The 18,591-nt window shown below is 42.0% G+C and overlaps 2 protein-coding genes across 3 annotated transcripts; one reads left to right on the top strand and one right to left on the bottom strand.

The window, feature by feature from the left end:
* Nucleotides 1–427: 427 nt before the first annotated feature.
* UBQLN3 (ubiquilin 3) lies at nt 428–3,094 on the top strand. Of its 2 annotated transcripts, none has more exons than XM_003923360.4 (2): nt 428–511; nt 792–3,094. In XM_003923360.4, the coding sequence occupies exon 2, from the start codon at nt 828–830 to the stop codon at nt 2,796–2,798; it is 1,971 nt and encodes a 656-aa protein (XP_003923409.2). In that variant the 5' UTR covers nt 428–511; nt 792–827; the 3' UTR covers nt 2,799–3,094. The 2 variants fall into 2 exon arrangements, with proteins under 2 accessions (XP_003923409.2, XP_010332531.2); XM_010334229.3 differs by having other exon boundaries at nt 759–3,094.
* An 11,217-nt stretch (nt 3,095–14,311) lies between these two features.
* LOC101033338 (olfactory receptor 52D1) lies at nt 14,312–15,371 on the bottom strand. The gene has a single exon (XM_003923361.4). The coding sequence runs from the start codon at nt 15,347–15,349 to the stop codon at nt 14,393–14,395; it is 957 nt and encodes a 318-aa protein (XP_003923410.1). The 5' UTR covers nt 15,350–15,371; the 3' UTR covers nt 14,312–14,392.
* Between the last annotated feature and the right edge of the window lie 3,220 nt (nt 15,372–18,591).

The following is an 18,591-nucleotide window of genomic DNA, read 5'->3' as shown; positions in this document are numbered from 1 at the left end:
TGGAGGATAAGAGGTTCAAGTAAAAAAAGTTATGTTTGACTCTTCCCTTATACTCCAAATCCTATTGATCAGCAAATCAATACTTTGAAAATATGTAATGAATTCATGTTAATTTTGAATAAGACAGAAAACTGGGACATAGGATAACAGGAAAAGACCAGGAAGTTGCTGAATGTGGGTCTGAATGGAGACAGAGGACTAGGAGATATTTTATAATGTTTCAATCCCAGTCTGAGCCTCCACAGAAGTTTCTGCAAGAAGGCATTTGAGGTGGAGGAAGTAGAAGTGGTAAAAAAAAAAAAAAATGGGACAGCAAGAGTTCCCAGGGATCCAGAGCTCCTTAGAGAAGACTCAAAAATCCACTGTGTGAGGCTGTGATGTCAGAACTGAGGTCACAGAAAGGACCTGAGAGTGTGGGTTCTGGCCCAGAAGGCCTCAGGAGTGGCTGTGCAGCAAGATGAGGGAGGTCTGGAGCCCTGCATAAAGAGAAGGACAGGACCACCACTGACTGGTATGTACACCCCAGCCTAGGCCCTTCCTCTCACCTTTGTCCCTGTACTCATCAACTACAGACCTCTTTCCCAGGGCCCTGCATTTCCCTCCCCTGACTCCAGCATGTCCCAAACTCATAATCCTCCTAGAGCATCCTGTCCCAGAAACATCATGGCCCCTTTCATGTAGACCCTGCAGCTTTCCCTATCCCGATACTCAAGCCCCTTTTCATGCTCATCCTTCCTACTTTTGCCATTGCCTAAAAGGATGATCTTCGTCTCTCATTCCCATGCCCCCAGCTGTGTCTCCACAGACCTGGGCCTCCCACTGTCACCATGGCCAAAGGTGGAGAAGCCCTGCCACAGGGCAGCCCAGCGCCAGTTCAGGATCCCCACTTCATCAAGGTGACAGTGAAGACACCCAAAGACAAGGAAGATTTCTCAGTTACAGACACATGCACCATCCAGCAGCTGAAGGAAGAGATATCTCAGCGCTTTAAGGCCCACCCTGATCAGCTTGTTCTAATCTTTGCTGGCAAAATCCTCAAGGACCCAGACTCACTGGCACAGTGTGGAGTGCGAGATGGCCTCACTGTCCACCTGGTCATCAAGATGCATCGTCGTGCCTTTGGCAGTGAGTGCCCAGCTGCCTCTGTCCCTGCCCCAGGCCTAAGTCGTGGATCACTCTCTCAACCAGGCTCCATTTACCCAGCAGATCGGCCCCCTGCATTCAGCTTAGGTTTCCTCACAGGCCTCAATGGGCTGGGCTTGACCTCCAGTGGCTTCCTTGACCAGACAAGCTCACAAATGCGGCAGCATGTGTCTATGCCTGAATTTGTGGCTCAGCTCATTGATGACCCCTTCATCCAGGGTCTGCTGTCCAACACGGGCCTGGTGCGCCAGCTGGTTCTTGACAACCCCCATATGCAGCAGCTGATCCAGCACAACCCTGAGATTGGGCATATTCTCAACAACCCTGAAATTATGCGGCAGACACTGGAGTTTTTACGTAACCCTGCCATGATGCAGGAGATGATGCGTAGCCAGGACCGGGTGCTTAGTAACTTGGAGAGCATCCCTGGTGGCTACAATGTGCTGCGCACTATGTACACAGATATTATGGACCCAATGCTTAATGCAGTCCAGGAACAGTTTGGTGGCAATCCCTTTGCCACTGCCACTGCTGCTAATGCCACCACCACCAGCAGCCAACCTTCTAGGATGGAGAATTGTGACCCTCTCCCTAACCCCTGGACTTCCACACATGGAGGCTCAGGTAGCAGACAAGGAAGGCAGGATGGAGATCAGAATGCACGTGACATTAGGAATAGGGTTCCAAACTTTCTGGGTAATATAGGGCTCTATGATTATCTCCAGCAATTGCATGAGAACCCCCAGTCCCTAGGGACTTATCTACAGGGGACTGCATCGGCTCTCAGCCAAAGCAAGGAACCACCACCACCACCAGTAAACAGAGTTCCCCCATCATCACCCTCATCTCAGGAGCCTGGGTCAGGCCGACCTCTCCCCAAGGAGTCAGTAGCAATCAAGGGAAAGTCCTCCTGCCCAGCTTTCCTGAGATACCCCACAGAGAACAGTACTGGACAAGGTGGAGACCAAGATGGTGCAGGGAAAAGCTCTACTGGACATAACACAAACTTGCCTGATCTTGTCTCGGGGCTGGGAGATTCTGCCAACAGGGTTCCATCTGTTCCCTTATCTTCTTCCTCCATGGCAGCCACTACTGGAATCTCTGAGCCTCCCTTGCTGCCACCCCCAGTTTATCCAAGATCTCTGAGGCCAGATGGCACGAATCTGCCTCCACACTTGCAGGATGAGATGCAACCACAGCTGCCACTGCTGATGCATCTTCAGGCAGCTCTGGTAAACCCCCGTGCTGTGCAAGCCCTGCTGCAGATTGAGCAGGGTCTACAGGTCCTAGCTATCGAAGCACCTCGCCTCCTACTCTGGTTCATGCCTTGCCAAACAGGGGTGGGTAGTATGGCAGGATGTATAGAGTCTAGAGAAGATGGCCTTCTGTCTGAGGATCCTCTCCCAAATCCACCTCCTGAGGTGTACCCAGCACTGGACTCTGCAGAGCTGGGCTTCCATTCCCCTCCCTTTCTCCATATGCTGCAAGATTCACCCAGTACCAACCCCCAGCAGCTGCAGCCTGAGGCTCACTTTCAGGTACAACTGGAGCAACTGCGGTCCATGGGCTTTCTGAATCGTGAAGCCAATCTTCAGGCCCTCATTGCTACGGGGGGCAACGTGGATGCTGCTGTGGAGAAGCTGAAGCAGTCATAGGAGCCCTCATCATTCAGACCATGTTTTCCTCTGTGCCTTTCCCCGTATCCTATTTCCCTAGCTCTCTCATTCTTGCATACAGCTGCATTATAAACCAAATTTACTCTGATGCCCTTTGTTGCGGAGGCAATGATGTTCCAGAGTCAATGAGGAAGACTAAGGGCCAGAACATAGTGGAGGTGCTATTTATAAATCAACCACTGGCACCACTATACCATCTATACCATTGCAGAGGGCCCAGGTCTGAGCTCTGCTTATGCCTATCTTGAGATGCAATTACATCCAATCTCCAGTGTCGACTTGCCTGAGTCTCGTTCTTGTGGGCTATGAGAAAAAGGAAGGATATAGGAGAAGAGGTGGTGATAAGAGCTGTCTCTATATGGATGGAAGGGCTTGGAGGGAAACTAAAAGATCTGAAGTTAGAAGACTCACATGTATGAATAACAGTGGAGGAAATGTTGCTGCAGCCCTTTGAAGGTTGAGGCCTGCAACTTTCCCGGTGTTCTTCCAGTGTTTCTTCAGATTTTGTAACCTGTAGTCGCTACTACCTGGTGCTCTGATTTTCCGAGCTCCCTACCACTAGCCTGACTGAAAAGTGGGTACAGTTTCTTATTTTTATTTCCCCTAAAGACTATCCCCCAAGTGCCTTTCACTTCCAGGAGCTGATGCTGATCTCTGAGTGGATAGAGATAGAGCAGCAAAGGAGTCAGGGTGACTTTTCAGATTCCTGAATCTCACTGTGTTTATACAGACCCTTGTAGCCTTGTAGCCAGATTCAGAGAGGTAATTTTTTTTTTTGCAACTTCAAGCTCAAAACTGAAGACCTACTCTGTGTATAGCATTCTGCTAGCTATTAGGAATTCAATATGAGCAAAAGAGTTTTACACACTGCCCTGTCCTTATGAGTTTATGATCTTATAGCAAGAAATATGCAAATTGTGACTATGCCATTTGCATTATTGGTAATTACAAACTACGAGAAGTGCTATAAAGAAAAAGAGAAGCAGCTGTGAAATAGCATGGACAGGGGCTTGACCTAGTCTGGGGAGACAGAAAGTGAGTGTGTACTGCAAACTAAAATCCAAAATGTAGTAAAAATTAAGTAGGTAAAGCTTTGAAGGAAGAAGGGAGAGCTTTCCTGCAGAAGAGCCATTATGCACAAAAGCACTGAGGTCAGATGTGCATAACACATGGAAGATACCCTTGGCATCTCAGACTCAATTCTTGTTTGCATTCAAGGATGCTTTTCATTACCCATGCACTTCTAGGGTGAAAGTGTTACAATTCATAAATCAAGCCAGTAAATCATGCTTTCCAGTCCATATGCAGATAAATGTGTCAGGTAAACACATTGCAGAGAAATGCACAAACATACAATGCATATCTACTTAAATACATCTTCACGTGGGTACATTTTCTGTACACATGTACGAGCATACATACAAAACACAGTCTGTTAAATCAGAGTTTCATTGCAAAATGGAAGTGTAAACATAAGAAACATTCACATTATATTCTAATTAAGGAAGTAAAGAGGTCTTGATGGAGGATACCTAAAAGTGGCTGTGGTGTGTGTTTAGATGTCAGAGAGTTAGCATTGGGAGAAAGGGAACCTCTACTTGGAGCCCAGGATACTTTGATCAGCCTGTGTAACTTTGAACTACTAGCGCATGACTTAAAGGAGATAAAAGCAGCCTTAGGGGAAACATTTACTCTAGCGATTAAGGTTTCAGTGTCTAGGTGGAGCACAAGCCTCCTGATATGATTTGGCTCTGTGTCCCCATCCAAATCTCGTCTTGTAGCTCCCATAATTCCCAAGTGTTGTGGGAAATGATTGAATCATGGGGGTGGGTCTTTCCCGTGCCGTTCTGGTGATAGTGAGTGGGTTTCACGAGATCTGATGGCTTTAAAAACTGAAGTTTCTCTGTACAAGCTCTCTTCCTGATAAGATGTGACTTGCTCCTCCTGGCCATGGTTGTGAGCCATGTGGAACTCTAAGTCCAGTAAACCTCTTTCCTTTGTAAATTGCCCAGTCTCTGGTATGTCTTTATTAACAGCGTGAAAACAGACTAATACAGCTTCAATTCTCCCTCACTCCACTCCCCTTACGGGGGTAGTTTTTGTCCAGATTAAAGAAAAACATATTGTTTATGGTGGTCCTAGGGGAAATAAAGAGGAAAGTCTTGCCTCTTCATTTTCTTCAGCTCATAAGCCGAGTTCTCCGGATCTGTCTCTGACTAGGGAAGGTATACATTGAACCCGTAATTTCTATTCTTGGAAGTCCAGGTAGGTCTGAGGAAAAGAGAAAAAAAGAAAAAAAAAGAAAACTCATGGAAAGAAATGTTACTGCTTTTATCTGCCTTCCATCTGGGCCAAAGAAAGCCTCAGGCTCATATGAAATTAAGCCCTGCTCATCAGGGAAGACAACAGGTGAATTGGGTCTAAAAGTCTTAGCTAGGGAGAAGAGTGTTCATTTAGTGGATGATTCTTTTGCCATAACTGCTGAGAGTCCTCCACAATTGACTGGGTGCTTGGAATCCTTGCTCTAGCTTCCAACAGTAAAGTCATCAGCTTTATGCCTGGTTCCAAGGTGGTGAATTCAGGAGAAGGAGGCTTCTGGGGCAGGGAGGGTCACTGTCTTCTACCTAGTATCTAAGGTAGGGCCTGGTGTGTGGAAAGTGCAATCAATGAATGAGTGTTAAATGATAAGTGAGTAAGTGAGTAAACAAATGAGAAAGTGATTAGGGACACTGGGTAGACACAAATCAAATAAAAGATACCACAGGACCAGAGCTTGAGCTTTGGAAAATAAAGGCTATTAGAATTTTAGTGGGAGGAGTTCCCCGCAGGCTGAATGTGGCTGAAAGAGCAGACCTCCTAGGACTTACATCTGCTGAGCCTGTTCTTACTGTCTATCAGCCATGGCCCAAGATCAAATCTGTGTTGTGGAAGGACAGGATAAGGGGTTATACAGTTGGAGAAGAGAAGATAGAGTCACAGAGTTTTGGTCATGCTGGGCCTACTTCCTAGCTCTTTCCAAAGAAATTGTACTCTTTCTTCGGACCAGGAGATTTGCTAGAAAGTAAAAAAAAACAAACAGTGGCAAAGTCTGGAGTACTGACAGCTGATTTGCATAACAATTAGCCAGGAAAGTAGAGAGCAATTAAGGAGAAAGGTATCCAAACAATATAAAGTGCTTTTAAGCATCTGTGTTATTTCCTCTTTTTTTTTTTTTAAATGGTATCCTAATATTTTCATCATAAACACGTGGCTGTATTTTTTCAGTATGTTTTAGGGTTTCATTACTTATATTTATTTAATTTTAATAGCTAACACTTGATAAGGCTTTACTATATGTCAGGTCCTGTTCCAAGCTTTTTACATCTGATTCCACACAATAGCCCTTTAGTACAGATATTAGCAGTGTCCCTATTTTATGGATGAGGGCAGCTGAGGCAAATGAAGAGTGGACGTACATCATTTAAAATTGCAAAGCATCTTCATATTCAGCCAGGATTAGACAGTCTAATTCCAGAGCCCATACTGTTAATCACTGTAATAAATCAAGTTAATTTAATTTATGCATTAATCCCTACCCCTAAAAAAAGCAGAGCAGGGCAGAATTTGTGATATTAAGATTTTTACACCCCTGAGTCCTGCAAATATCTACACTGCATTAAAATGTCTTCTTTACTATATCCTACATATGTGTACAAGCTTTTATTTGTTTCTTTGCTTTTTATCTACTAGTACTACACTTCCTCAATTATTTTAACTTCGAAATATTTAATGACAAAAAGAATAATGTCTGGCATTGCAAAATACCTTTGGCTAATTTTGCCTATTTTTTCAAATACACTTTACAGCAGATGTCAAATTTCAGAAAAGGCCAAATGAGATTTTGATTAGCTTTCTATTATACTTATAAATTGAAGGAATATTGAGAAATTTGCAATAGGCAGTCTTTCCTTTTAAAATAGGAAATGTTTCTATTTATTTAAATTTTGTTTCTTTCTAAAAAATGTAGTTTAAGTTTTACACATTTGGATTTATTTAAACATGATATTTCCTGATTGTTATTTTGAGTGACAAATTTTTCATAATATTTTCTGAGTGAATTAGACTGTGATGAAACTGCGCTATTACCAGTTACTGTATTATCACTTAAGATTGTTTTTTAAAATTGATATTCATGCAATCAAATGTACACATTGTTGATGCCCAGCACAAGGCTCTGAGTACCTGTGGCTCCCACATCGGCATCATCCTGGCTTTCTACATAATGCCTTCTCATTCCTCACCCACAGCTTTGGCCACGGTGGAGTCCCCAAGCACGTGCACATCTTTCTGGTTACTCTCTGTCTGCTGCAGCCTCCTTTACTGAACGCAGTTACATAGGGACTTGAACCAAACAGATCTGGAGTCAAGTCTCTTTGTGAGACTGCTTCACTTGGAAAAGAATTTGGCCTAACCTATTAATCTGAGATAGAAAATTAGGAGAGTATAAAAGCTATGGTGAATCATTGATAAATTTATAAGTGGAAAAGAGAAGCACTATATGACAAACTATGGGACTTGGCTTCTACCATTGGACACATCACTTTGCCACTCATGCACTCAGATTTCCTTAGCAGTACTGCAAGTGTTTTATAGCTCTAAGAGCTGGTAAGTCTAGTGCCCAGATGGGTCCATCTTCCATCCTGCCGTGGGAGTATAGTGTTCTGAATGTTGTTCCTGCTTCTTACACTAACATCTTGGGTCACTAAACCTTCTTTTTCTTCCAGAAATAATGTGTGATTCACAGCAGGAGATTATCAGTGTGGGTATTCTTGGTAAGTATTTGTATTGAAAGATGGACTTTTTGGTCAAATGAAGCCAGGACCTTAGGGCAGCAGGTATGAGGCCTACAAAGATGCATCTCAGGAGCAGAACAGATATTACAAAGGTGTTGAGCACTAACCCAACTCCTACGTCCAGCTTCTTTGTACAATTTTTCTCTCTTTTCAAAGTTATTATGCTATTTGGTCCCTTTAGCATGTACTCCTTCAAATTATAAAGAATTTTAACTTTGTTGCTGGTTGCAGGCTGGCTTCCTCATAAGAAGCATGAATTTATTTGTCTGTTAAATGTCCATTAACTAATTTATTCTTAAAAATGTATTTGTATAAATTTTAGGGGTTCATGAGCTATTTTATTACATGGGTATGTGGGGTAGCGGTAAAGTCTGGGCTTTTAATGTAACCATCACCAGAATAATGTACATTGTATCCATTCAGTAACTTCTTATCCCTTAACCCAATTCTGTCTTCCCACCCTCTGAGTCTTTAATGTCTATTATTCCACTCTCTACGTCCATGTGTCACACATTATTTAGCTCCTACTTATAAATGAGAACATGTGGTATTGGGCTTTCTGTTTCTGAGTTATCTAAGGGCCTCCAGTTCCATCCATATTGCTGCAAGAAACATGATTTTATTTTTGATAGCTAAATAATATTTCATTTTCTTTATTTAATCATCTATTAATAGACAATTAGGTTGAGTCCATATCTTTCTTATTGCCTTCACTAATATTCAATAATTAGCATCTGTTATGTTCCAGGCTTAGTCCCAAGTATTACCAGCCTGGTCCCAAGATTACAAAGGAGGGAATGATCACAGAGGAAGTGATGTTAAACTAATGTCCTATAAAGTGGGTAGTGGATGGCAATTTTCTGGGTGAACAAGACAGAAAGGCATCTCAGGAAGAGGAAACAGCATGAACAAAGGAATGGCAGTTCCACTGTCCGGTGTGTAGGAAAACTGTACGACTAGTATGGCTAGAATTCTGTGATAAAGACTATGCTTTACATAGCAGCCTCAAGTGTTCGGGAATGTACCCTGAGGGCAGCGGGGAACTTTGAAGGTTTTAAGCAGGAAATGACATAGTCCAATTTACATTTTATAACTAAGTTTAAAAATGAGATTGGAGGGTAACAGGATTCATGGTAGAGGGACAAATATAAAGGCTGTAGCTGCAATCTTTTGAGAGAGGTGGTAGATTCTTCCTAAGTGGAACAAAAGAGAAACCCTATCTGAAAATTTAAGCTAGATCCAAGTAGGCAGGTTTTCAGTTTCAGTATGTTCTGCTAAGTTTTGCCTGGGCCACAGTGCCTTATACGTAGTCTTACACAATATCATCCCTGTAAAATATAGTCATCCCCTCTTATCTGCAGAGTATGTGTTCCAAGACTTTCAGTGGATGACTAAAGCAGTGGATAGTGCTGAACCCTACATATACTATGTTTCTTTCCTCTACATGCACACGTATGATAAACTGAAATTTATAAATCAGGCCCAGTAACAGATTAAAAACAATAGCATAACATAGTATAATCATAACCATGTACTGTAATAGAATTTATGTGAATATTTATTTCGGGAACTTTGTACTTTATTTTCAGATTGTGGCTGATCACAGGTAACTGAAACCATACAAAGCAAAACTGCAGATAAGGGGGGACTACCGTGCTAGAGTCACTGAGCACTCTTGCCCCAGGAACTGGTTCTTGAATCTGACGCCAAACTCTCCCACCCTTCACACACACAGGACTGGGAGAAGCCAAATATCTTTCCCAATTTGTCACACACATAGATTTCCTTCATTCAAATCTTTTTTTTTTTTTTAGACGGAGTTTCGCTCTTGTTACCCAGGCTGGAGTGCAATGGCGTGATCTCGGCTCACCACAACCTCCGTCTCCCGGGTTCAGGCAATTCTCCTGCCTCAGCCTCCTGAGTAGCTGGGATTACAGGCACGCGCCACCATGCCCAGCTAATTTTTTGTATTTTCAGTAGAGACGGGGTTTCACCATGTTGACCAGGATGGTCTCGATCTCTTGACCTCGTGATCCACCTGCCTCGACCTCCCAAAGTGCTGGGATTACAGGCTTGAGCCACTGCACCCGGCTCAAATCTTGAATGAAACTTCTATTTCCATCTTTTCAGTCTCCAGAGCATGAGTTTTGGAGAAAAAAACAGTGTCCTAACTTCAAACTGAAGCCCTGTATGTTACTTGAATGGCCTTCTATGGGTTGCCTGACATCTTTAGTCCAGTTTACCTAAATAATAGAAGAAATAAGAGCTACAGTTTAGAATTATTGTAAGAATACATAATCTATGTGAATATCTTAGCAGCGGTTGCTTAGAACACAGTAAGGGCTAGTAAGTGTCAGTCATTAAAGTGATTGAAACTCTCTGAGTCTGTTTTTCCATCTGTACGATGGTGTTGATGCTATCTATTGGGTATTAGCAAAGATTTCTGTAAAGCTACACATATTTATATTTAACATACAGCACCTTAGTGTCCACATACATACTCATTAAAAAGTAGTTATCTCTCCCTTTCTGTGCTCCAAAAGCTCTCCTCTCCCTATCTCAAGTTTGATTGGTGAATATCAGTAATTGATATCTATGATGCTCAGGGAATGCTTTAATTTCTCAAAACACAACTCAAAGCCTGCTCCCCACAATAATATGATTAAATTTCACAGAACCTGTCCAAACAATTTTATTTACAGTATCTCCCCAAATGGGAAGAGAAGAGGAACGTGGGGCCACTTGTCTGTCATTGCCACCACTCTTGTGATTCCCTAGATGTTTCTTTGCTGCTCAACTCCTTCAAGATAGCTGTACAGGGCTGGGTACCGAAGGCATCACTTATGAGCAGCAGAATTCAGAGCCTCAGAGTCTAGTGGGCAGGTCCAGGCATCGTTTCACATGTGCCCATGGTACCCATTCCACACTCAGCCCCAGAGACTCCGCATCAGGTGGTAAGGACCCTGGCTCAACAGGCTCATGAGGTAGGCAAGGTTCTGATCAGAGTTGTACAGTGCCTGTCATCCTCTGTCACCGTTAAATAAACTACACCTTTCTCATCTGTGTTTTCCTCTCTGTAGGACATCTTTGTTCCTGCACATTCCAGTCTTGGAAATGTTTCGCTGCACTCTCTGTCTCAAATTTCTCAGTTTCATTTTCTAACTATTGCCACTGGCTTCTGGATTTGCCCTCCTGTTCCATGGAAATCACCTTCCCTAACATTAAAAATGTCCTCCTAATTGCCAAATCCAGTGGATATTTCTTAACCTGCCTCCTTTTTAAAGCTTTTTTGTGGGTTTAACACTAGTAGCACAACCCGTAATTTTTTGTCATCGGTCTTCTCAATCTATGCTGCAGTCTTTGGGGGATCGCATGTTCTTTTACAATTTTTCCTGGCTCAGGCAAATGCTAACACCTCTCTTTCTGTTCTCATGTTTTCCTGGAGACTTTACTTCCCATTTCACTGAGAGAACAGATATAGTGAGAAAGAATACTCACAAATTTTCACTTCCACATCTACCCACTTATGTACATAGGTGGCAATATATTCTACCTGCTCTTCTGCTGCTGTAGATGGAATTACTCAATCCAGCTATTTCATATAAGGTAAGTGGAGATTCCTTCTACACTTACCTATTCAAGAACAGGTACCTATTCTTGTACCATCAAACTTTTTTTTTAGTAACTACTCTAAGAGTTGTTCATGTTCATTGACACAAATTTCTTTCCTCTCTCCCCTTAGACCTACTATAATAAGCCTTTGCCCATATCACTCTAAAGTTTGAAACCATTCTTATTAGGGTAACCGAAAAATCTCTATGTTGCTGGATGCTCATTTTTCAGTCATTATTCTTGCCTGACAGTCATATTTGAGTAATTCTTGTGTTTGATGTACTTGGTCGCCTCCTCTTTCTTGAAACACTTCCCCTTATATTCCTAGACATCACACATTTTAAAATTAACTCCTCTCTCAAAGACCTTTGTTTCTCACTTTCCTTTGTTCATTCCTTCTCATCTCTCAGCCGTCTTCACTTTGGAGTTCTTATCTTTCTATTTTTTCTCATTTCCTTGGTGTTTTTGCCCAGTTGCATGGCTTTAAATACCATGTATACATTGATGAGCTCCAAATTTGTATTTCTAGTCTAGACTTCTCACTGAATGATTGACTTTTGTAGTCAAAACTGTGAGACATTTCCTCTACAATGCCTTAGAGATAATGAATTAATCATTTTCTCCCACAAACCTGTCTTCCTTGTCTTCAAACAAACAGAAGGCAAATCCACATTTCCAGGTGCTCTGACCAAAAACCTTACAGACATCCTTGACTTCTCTCTCTTGACAAAAGTCAATTGTTATCAAATCCTATTGGCGCTACCTTCAGAATATACCCAGAATCAGACTCCTTGTCACCATTTTCATTGCTACTCATCTGCAAATTGCTGGCATTTCAATAGCATTCTAAGTAGATTCATTGTTCCTATCCTGGTTCCCTACCCCCCCCCCAACCTTTTACCCCTCCCCTATTCTTGACACAGCAGCCGTACTGATTCTTTTAAAAACCAAGACAGGTTATGTAACACTATACAGAAGAAGAAGCAGATACAGAGAAGGTCTGTGGTTTTCCTAAAGTCACAGTTTCTGATTAACAAAGATATAGGAACCAGAACTCTTGGATTTCCGAGTTTGTGATCTTGACTCTCTGCTGCTCCATAGTCAGAATCAATTAATTCCTTTGAAACAAGTGAATAGAAAGTGTGTCTTGTCTTGGCCTTACACAGGGAAAGGGACGAATTATGTTCCAACTCTTCAGGAATTTAGAATCTCAGGGAAAAATAAGAGAATAATCTAAATCACATGAAGATATTATCTATTAATATGTTTATAATAAAAGCAAATTGAATGTTTCTCTGCTGCTGAGGACCATTGTTAGCACATCAGAATAAAGTAAAATAACATGGAGTGAGATGGAAGAGAGAGAACATGGAGCAGAGCTCAGAGGGAAAAATTTATTTTTTGTTTTTTTGAATCTTACATATACAGGAAAATGTGTGTGTGTGTCTGTGTGTGTGTGTTTAAGTATTTTATATGAGAGACAGACAGACTGGTGGGGCAGAGTGAAATCTGGTTCTGGAGATGTGCTATGGAATTGGGGAGAACTTGGCAGGGTAATTCTTCAGGGCCTTACCAGTGCTGAATTACTTAAAATTGAATTCAGAGTCTCCCTCAGCACAAATTGAAACAGTTAGACTCGGGGGATAAAGGAACAAGTTTACCTAATAGGTCAAGATTCCGAAGTCAGGCTTAGTGCTAACTCTTCTTTGCAGTTTGGCAATTGCACTGATTTATGTGCCAAACTGTGAACTCACTTCTCAAAGTGGTCCAGGAGAAGGACTGTTTAAGGCTCTAGCAGGGTCAGATTCATGCAACAGTCTAAATGATTTACATGTGCTATAGGGCTGGTGAAATCTATCTATACTCAAAAGCTGAATTTATTTTTAGTGCATAGGTAAAACTATATTTTATGCCTTTTTAGGGAAACATGATGCTGAACACTGATAAGTGGTAATCAGGGAAGTTTCACCTTGGGAAGTTTTGTCTTTCTGTGTTAGTCATTGCATTGCTTTACTTCAAACTTCAGTAACAACTGATTGACATTGATCTATCACTATTTTCAGTGGAAACTGACTTACACAATTTTAAGGACTGCCCATATCTTCTTATCTGGGCTTGGCTTTTGAGAGCCCCTTGAAATTTAGTCACCCCCAGCTTCCTCAAACTCTTTCAGTAATCCTCTTTGCTATATCCTTTCTGCACCACTGTTTGATACCTCCTTCTCTTCCAATCTGTTCCACCCCTCTGATTTTTCTCCTCTGAGCTCCTCTGGGTTAAGACATGACTGTCTCTGGCCTATGACAGCTCCTTGTGCACGAATTCACCTCCATAGCTGAACTAGGAGCTCTCCATGGCCACAGCTGACACTTACCCTCTTGCCTTACCCATGAACTTGTGATACTTTTTCTTATAATTGCTTTTCTATATAAAAATACCCTCTGTCCTGATTCTTGTGGATGCGACTATATCTGAACAGCCTCAATGCAATGTAAATAAACAAGAATCTAATTACTGAATACTGGCTGTGTACCAGATGCTGTGCTAGACATACATTTTCATTACCCAACATATTAGCATAATGAAGACATTATTCATTAAATAAACCAAGACTGTAATACATACCAGTATAATCTCTAACACATTTCCCATAATATTTTATTGAGTGCTTATTATGTGCAAGGCACAGATGAAATGCCTACTCTGATAAAGTATTAGAATGGTTATCAATCAATCAATTCAAAAGCAAATAAACACTGCAGAGTAAGTCATGAAGATAATAAAACATAGCATACCTTTATAAATTTAAGATTTTTTAACCAAATAACTCTAACCCTAACCCTATTCCTGAAGACCAGGAATTGACTTCCTCCTTAGTAAGTCATAGACACTTTTGAGACAAGTGTGAGAACATGATCGCCTTTCTGGGAGTACTCAGAGTCCCCCAAGGAGCCTCAGAAAAATAGTATGTTCAATGTGATCATTGATAGCTCCAATTCATCTGGCTATTCTTCTTCCTTTCAGAGCTTCCTGCCATGTAAAACCATTCAGTTCACATCACGTGTGTCCATGTAAATGTACTAGACAGCTATTCTACACATTTTTAAAAAATCTCCAACTTCTGCTCAGAATTCATATTGAGGTCTTTTCCAGGTGAAGCAGTTTTAGAAGTCGACTCCGAATCTCCTTGGTTCTAGCTCCATAGATAATAGGATTGAGTACAGGAGGCACCAGCACATAGAGATTAGCCAGAAAGATGTGCACATGCTTGGGGACTTGGTGGTGACCGAAGCGGTGGGCGAGGAAGGAGAAGAAGGCAGGGATGTAGAAAACCAGGATGACACCAATGTGGGAGCCACAGGTACTCAGAGCCCTGTGCTGGGCATCATGAGATGGCAGATGAAAGACCGCATGGATGATAAAGCCATAGGAAATGGCAATGAGAACAGAATCCAGTCCCATGGCCAGCAGAGCCACAGTCAGTCCATAGACAACATTGACGGTGATATTGGCACAGGCCAGTCGGGCAATGCCCATGTGCTCACAATACGTGTGTGTCATGACACGGTGACCACAGTAGGGGAGTCGCCTCAGCAAGAAGATGAAGGGAGAGACAATTGCCATGCTACGGAATATCCCAACAAAGCCAATTCTGCCTATGACAGCATGGTTGAGAATGGCTGTGTACCTTAATGGGTTACAGATAGCCACGTATCTATCAAAGGCCATGGCAAGTAGAATCGAGGACTCCAGAGCATAGATAGAATGGACACAAAACATCTGGGCCAGGCATCCACCAAAGGAAATCTCACCAGCATGGAGCCACAAAATGGCCAGCATCTTGGGCACAGTGGTAGAACTCAGAGCCAGGTCCGTGAGTGAGAGAAGGCAGAGGAAGAGGTACATGGGTGCATGAAGAGCATTGTCCCTGACAATGACCAGGATGAGGGCAGCATTTCCAGCCAATGCTACAAGATAAAGGACACAAAAAGGGATGGCAATCCAGAAGTGGGCAGCCTCCAGCCCTGGGATCCCTGTCAAGAAGAAGGTGTCTGGAAGATGGTTATCACTGAGGTTGGAATCTGACATTCTTCCTAGCAAACGAAGGCCTCTTTCTGAGTAGTATTGTTATGCTTGCCCTGTAACAACAGATATTTGGTTTATATAAAACAAAGATCTTTCTGTGAAATAATCTTTTTTAAACTCAGAAAAACTATTTATTGTTTTTTACTTGTATAAGCATCTGAAAGAACTCTACCACACATAATTCATTTTTTAAAAACTTCTGCTGATTTCTATGTTGAACAATGATGATTTGAGCTCTATATCCAAAGCACCGAGATAAGTATTTATTAATCTTCTCAAACTGATCCTTCCAGACTTGTCTCCCTCCACATCCTGCACATCATTTATTGACCGCTAGTCCATCCACATCATGGGATGTTTCTTACCTCTCATTCACACCTTTTCTCTTACCTAGGGAGTCTTATTTCTTTACTTTCCTCTTCTCTGTTAAGTTTTAATGCAAATTTCCCCACTTCCCAGAAGCCTTCCCTTTCTAAACCGGTCCTTAGTAATCTCTAATTATGTATTTTTCCTACTTTCAATATCTTACAAAATTCTATTGAGCTAGGACTGTGTCTTTAGGGAACTGTAACCTCTGCACTGCCTGTGACTAGGTCTGTGCCTAGACATTTTGACAACTTCAATAAAGACTAAATTCTGATCATTCTTAGTGACATGCCATTGATGTTTTGAGTTAAAGATATAATGATGCATTAACTTTCTTTTCTGTATTTGTTATTTACCAAATACACACTAAATCACCTCTGTATATGTATCACCTGAAGTGCCTATGAAGAGGCAGGGAAACTTGAATATACGTTCATAGCATGATTGAACATGTACAGCGATTTGAGCATTCACATGGATATACTAGAAGAAAGTGTGAGATGAATCAGATATGCTTGTTGAGGAGACTGTCCTCAACTATGGCAAAGCCAGTGTGTAGTCCTCCAACCCACCAGCATAATGGCTGGATGTGAGGTCCAATCAGAATGGCAAGTAATGATAGAGACAGACACAAAAAGTGACGTGTTCTAGATTTGCCACCAATAAAGACACTGGAAGGGGATTCTGCTCTTGCTGTGCGGGGATAGCTAGTATTATGTATATTCTCTCAATAACATGTATCCATAAAATAATTCTGAGTAAGAATGCCAGGAAATCTGAATTTAGCCCCGATTCTACAACATGGATTTGTAACTTTGACCAAATCTCTTACTTCTCTGGGCAGTCTCAATTTAGAAAGGGCAATGAATGTAGTCATTGCATGCTTTTCTGTCTGCTCATTATATGGCATTGAAAAAAATTCTAAAGCCTTTTTGTGCCTTAGTTTTTAACCTCTGAATTGGGAATGACACCATCTGACGTAACTTCACAGAATTTTGTGGTTGACTAAAAATGAATATTTATGGAATTAAACATTTGTATACCCAGAATAACTCCCCTATTTTTCTAAAACATAAGGTATTTATCTTCTAACAACATATACTCTGGAGAAAAGAGAGTATAGTTATCATTCCCATCCCTAACCAATGAAAAGACCAAGTCCAGAGAAGTGAACTGATGTAATTTAGATCATGAGGCATTTTATTTGCAGAACTATGATTAGCTCTCATGTCTCCTGATTCAGAGTTTGGTATTTTTACCTCACCCTACTGTCCATTAATATGTCCAATACTTGAATTCCTATCTCTTTCAAATGAGGCTAAAATCTTGTTTTTGTCTAATATCAATTCCTAACACTGCGGTATCTTTACTCATTATCTGAGCTCCAAAAAGATGGAATTAGGGAGTCCCCTTTATTTGCATTGAGACTTTTTTTTTGTAAGAGCAGGAGACATCTTAGTTGATTCCTACCATAACGGAGCACCTAGGACTGCAATACGAAGAAACACAGACATATTTTACTGCAGTAGAGAGAACAGATGATATTTAGGAGGTTATGAGACAGAAGATACAGAGCAAACAAAAGTCACTGACATGAGCCAATGCAGGGCTGTACGAGAGGTTCCTATCTAGCCCAGATGTTCAGCTCTTCTGCCTTCCTACCCTGTGCTTTGGTTTAAAATGCAGAGGAAAGATGGGAAACAATGATGAACGCGGGAGGTGGGGGGATGCCCATCGTGGGCTCTGCAGACATCTCAGGCAAAATTAGAAGACAAAGAGCTGCCTGTAGCTGCTCAATCTCAGAAATGAGTCAAGAGCTGCCGGTGGCTGCTCAATCTCAGAAATGAGTCAAGAAGTTTCCAGAGAAGCTCTCCCAAAGCAGAGTCAATTATTTTCATGTAAAGTGCCCCCACATTTCTTCCAACTCCTCCTCTTTGGGTCTCCAATAACCCACAGTACTTATTGGACACAGCACGGACCAGTCACTGTGTGGAACTGGGGTAACAACAATGAACAAGCAGACAAAAACCCCTGCTATGAAAGAGCTTAGATTTTAGCAAGTGCAGACAAATAGCAAGCAGAACGCACAAGTAAAATATATCATAGGTTGGATGATGATAAGGGCTTTGAAAAATAAAACAAACAAAAAAAGGGAATGGGAGTGGGGTAAATTCTAACTAGGGCAGTGTATTAGTTTGCTAGGGCTGCCACCACAAAGCACCACAGACTGAGTGGCTTAAACTACAGAAACATACTCTCTCACTGTTCTGGAGGCTCGAAGTCTTACAGCACAAGGATGGCAGGGTTGGCTCTTTCTGAGTCCTTTCTCCTTGGCTTATAGATGGCGCTCCCTTGTGTCTTCAGTTGGCCTTTCCTCTGCCTGTGCTCTCATCTCGTTATAAGGTCAACAGCCATACTGTATTAGGGCATACCCCAGTGGACACCATTTTTTTAACTTTATCATCTCTTTAAAGATCTTATCTTTAAATATAGTCACATTCTGAGATGCTGAGGGTAAGTTAGGACCTCAACATGTGAATTGGGGACGTGGAGGCCAACACAATTCAGACTATAACAGGGATCCAGGTAAATCCCTGCTGGGAAGGTAGTATTTGAGCAAAGACTTGAGTCAAAAGAGCTAGCCATGCAGGTATCAGAAGGGGAGAGCATTTCAGACAGAGGGACATCAAGTGCAAAGGCTGTGAGACACAGGCCTGCTTGATGGGTTTGGGAGGCAGCAAAGAGGCTATTGTGCTGGAGGACTAGAAGCTGGGGTGCAAGTGGCATAGGCAAGATTGGCTAGATCCTCAGCCCACAGAAGGGACTTTGACTTTCACTCTGAGTTGCGGAGGGAATCCTTAAGGGAGAAATCACGTTGC

The sequence above is a fragment of the Saimiri boliviensis genome, chromosome 6 (genome assembly GCF_048565385.1).
Source record: "Saimiri boliviensis isolate mSaiBol1 chromosome 6, mSaiBol1.pri, whole genome shotgun sequence".
Taxonomy (NCBI): Eukaryota; Metazoa; Chordata; class Mammalia; order Primates; family Cebidae; genus Saimiri; species Saimiri boliviensis.
The sequence above is the reverse complement of the archived record's forward strand: the minus strand, read 5'-3'. Positions and strand labels throughout refer to the sequence as shown.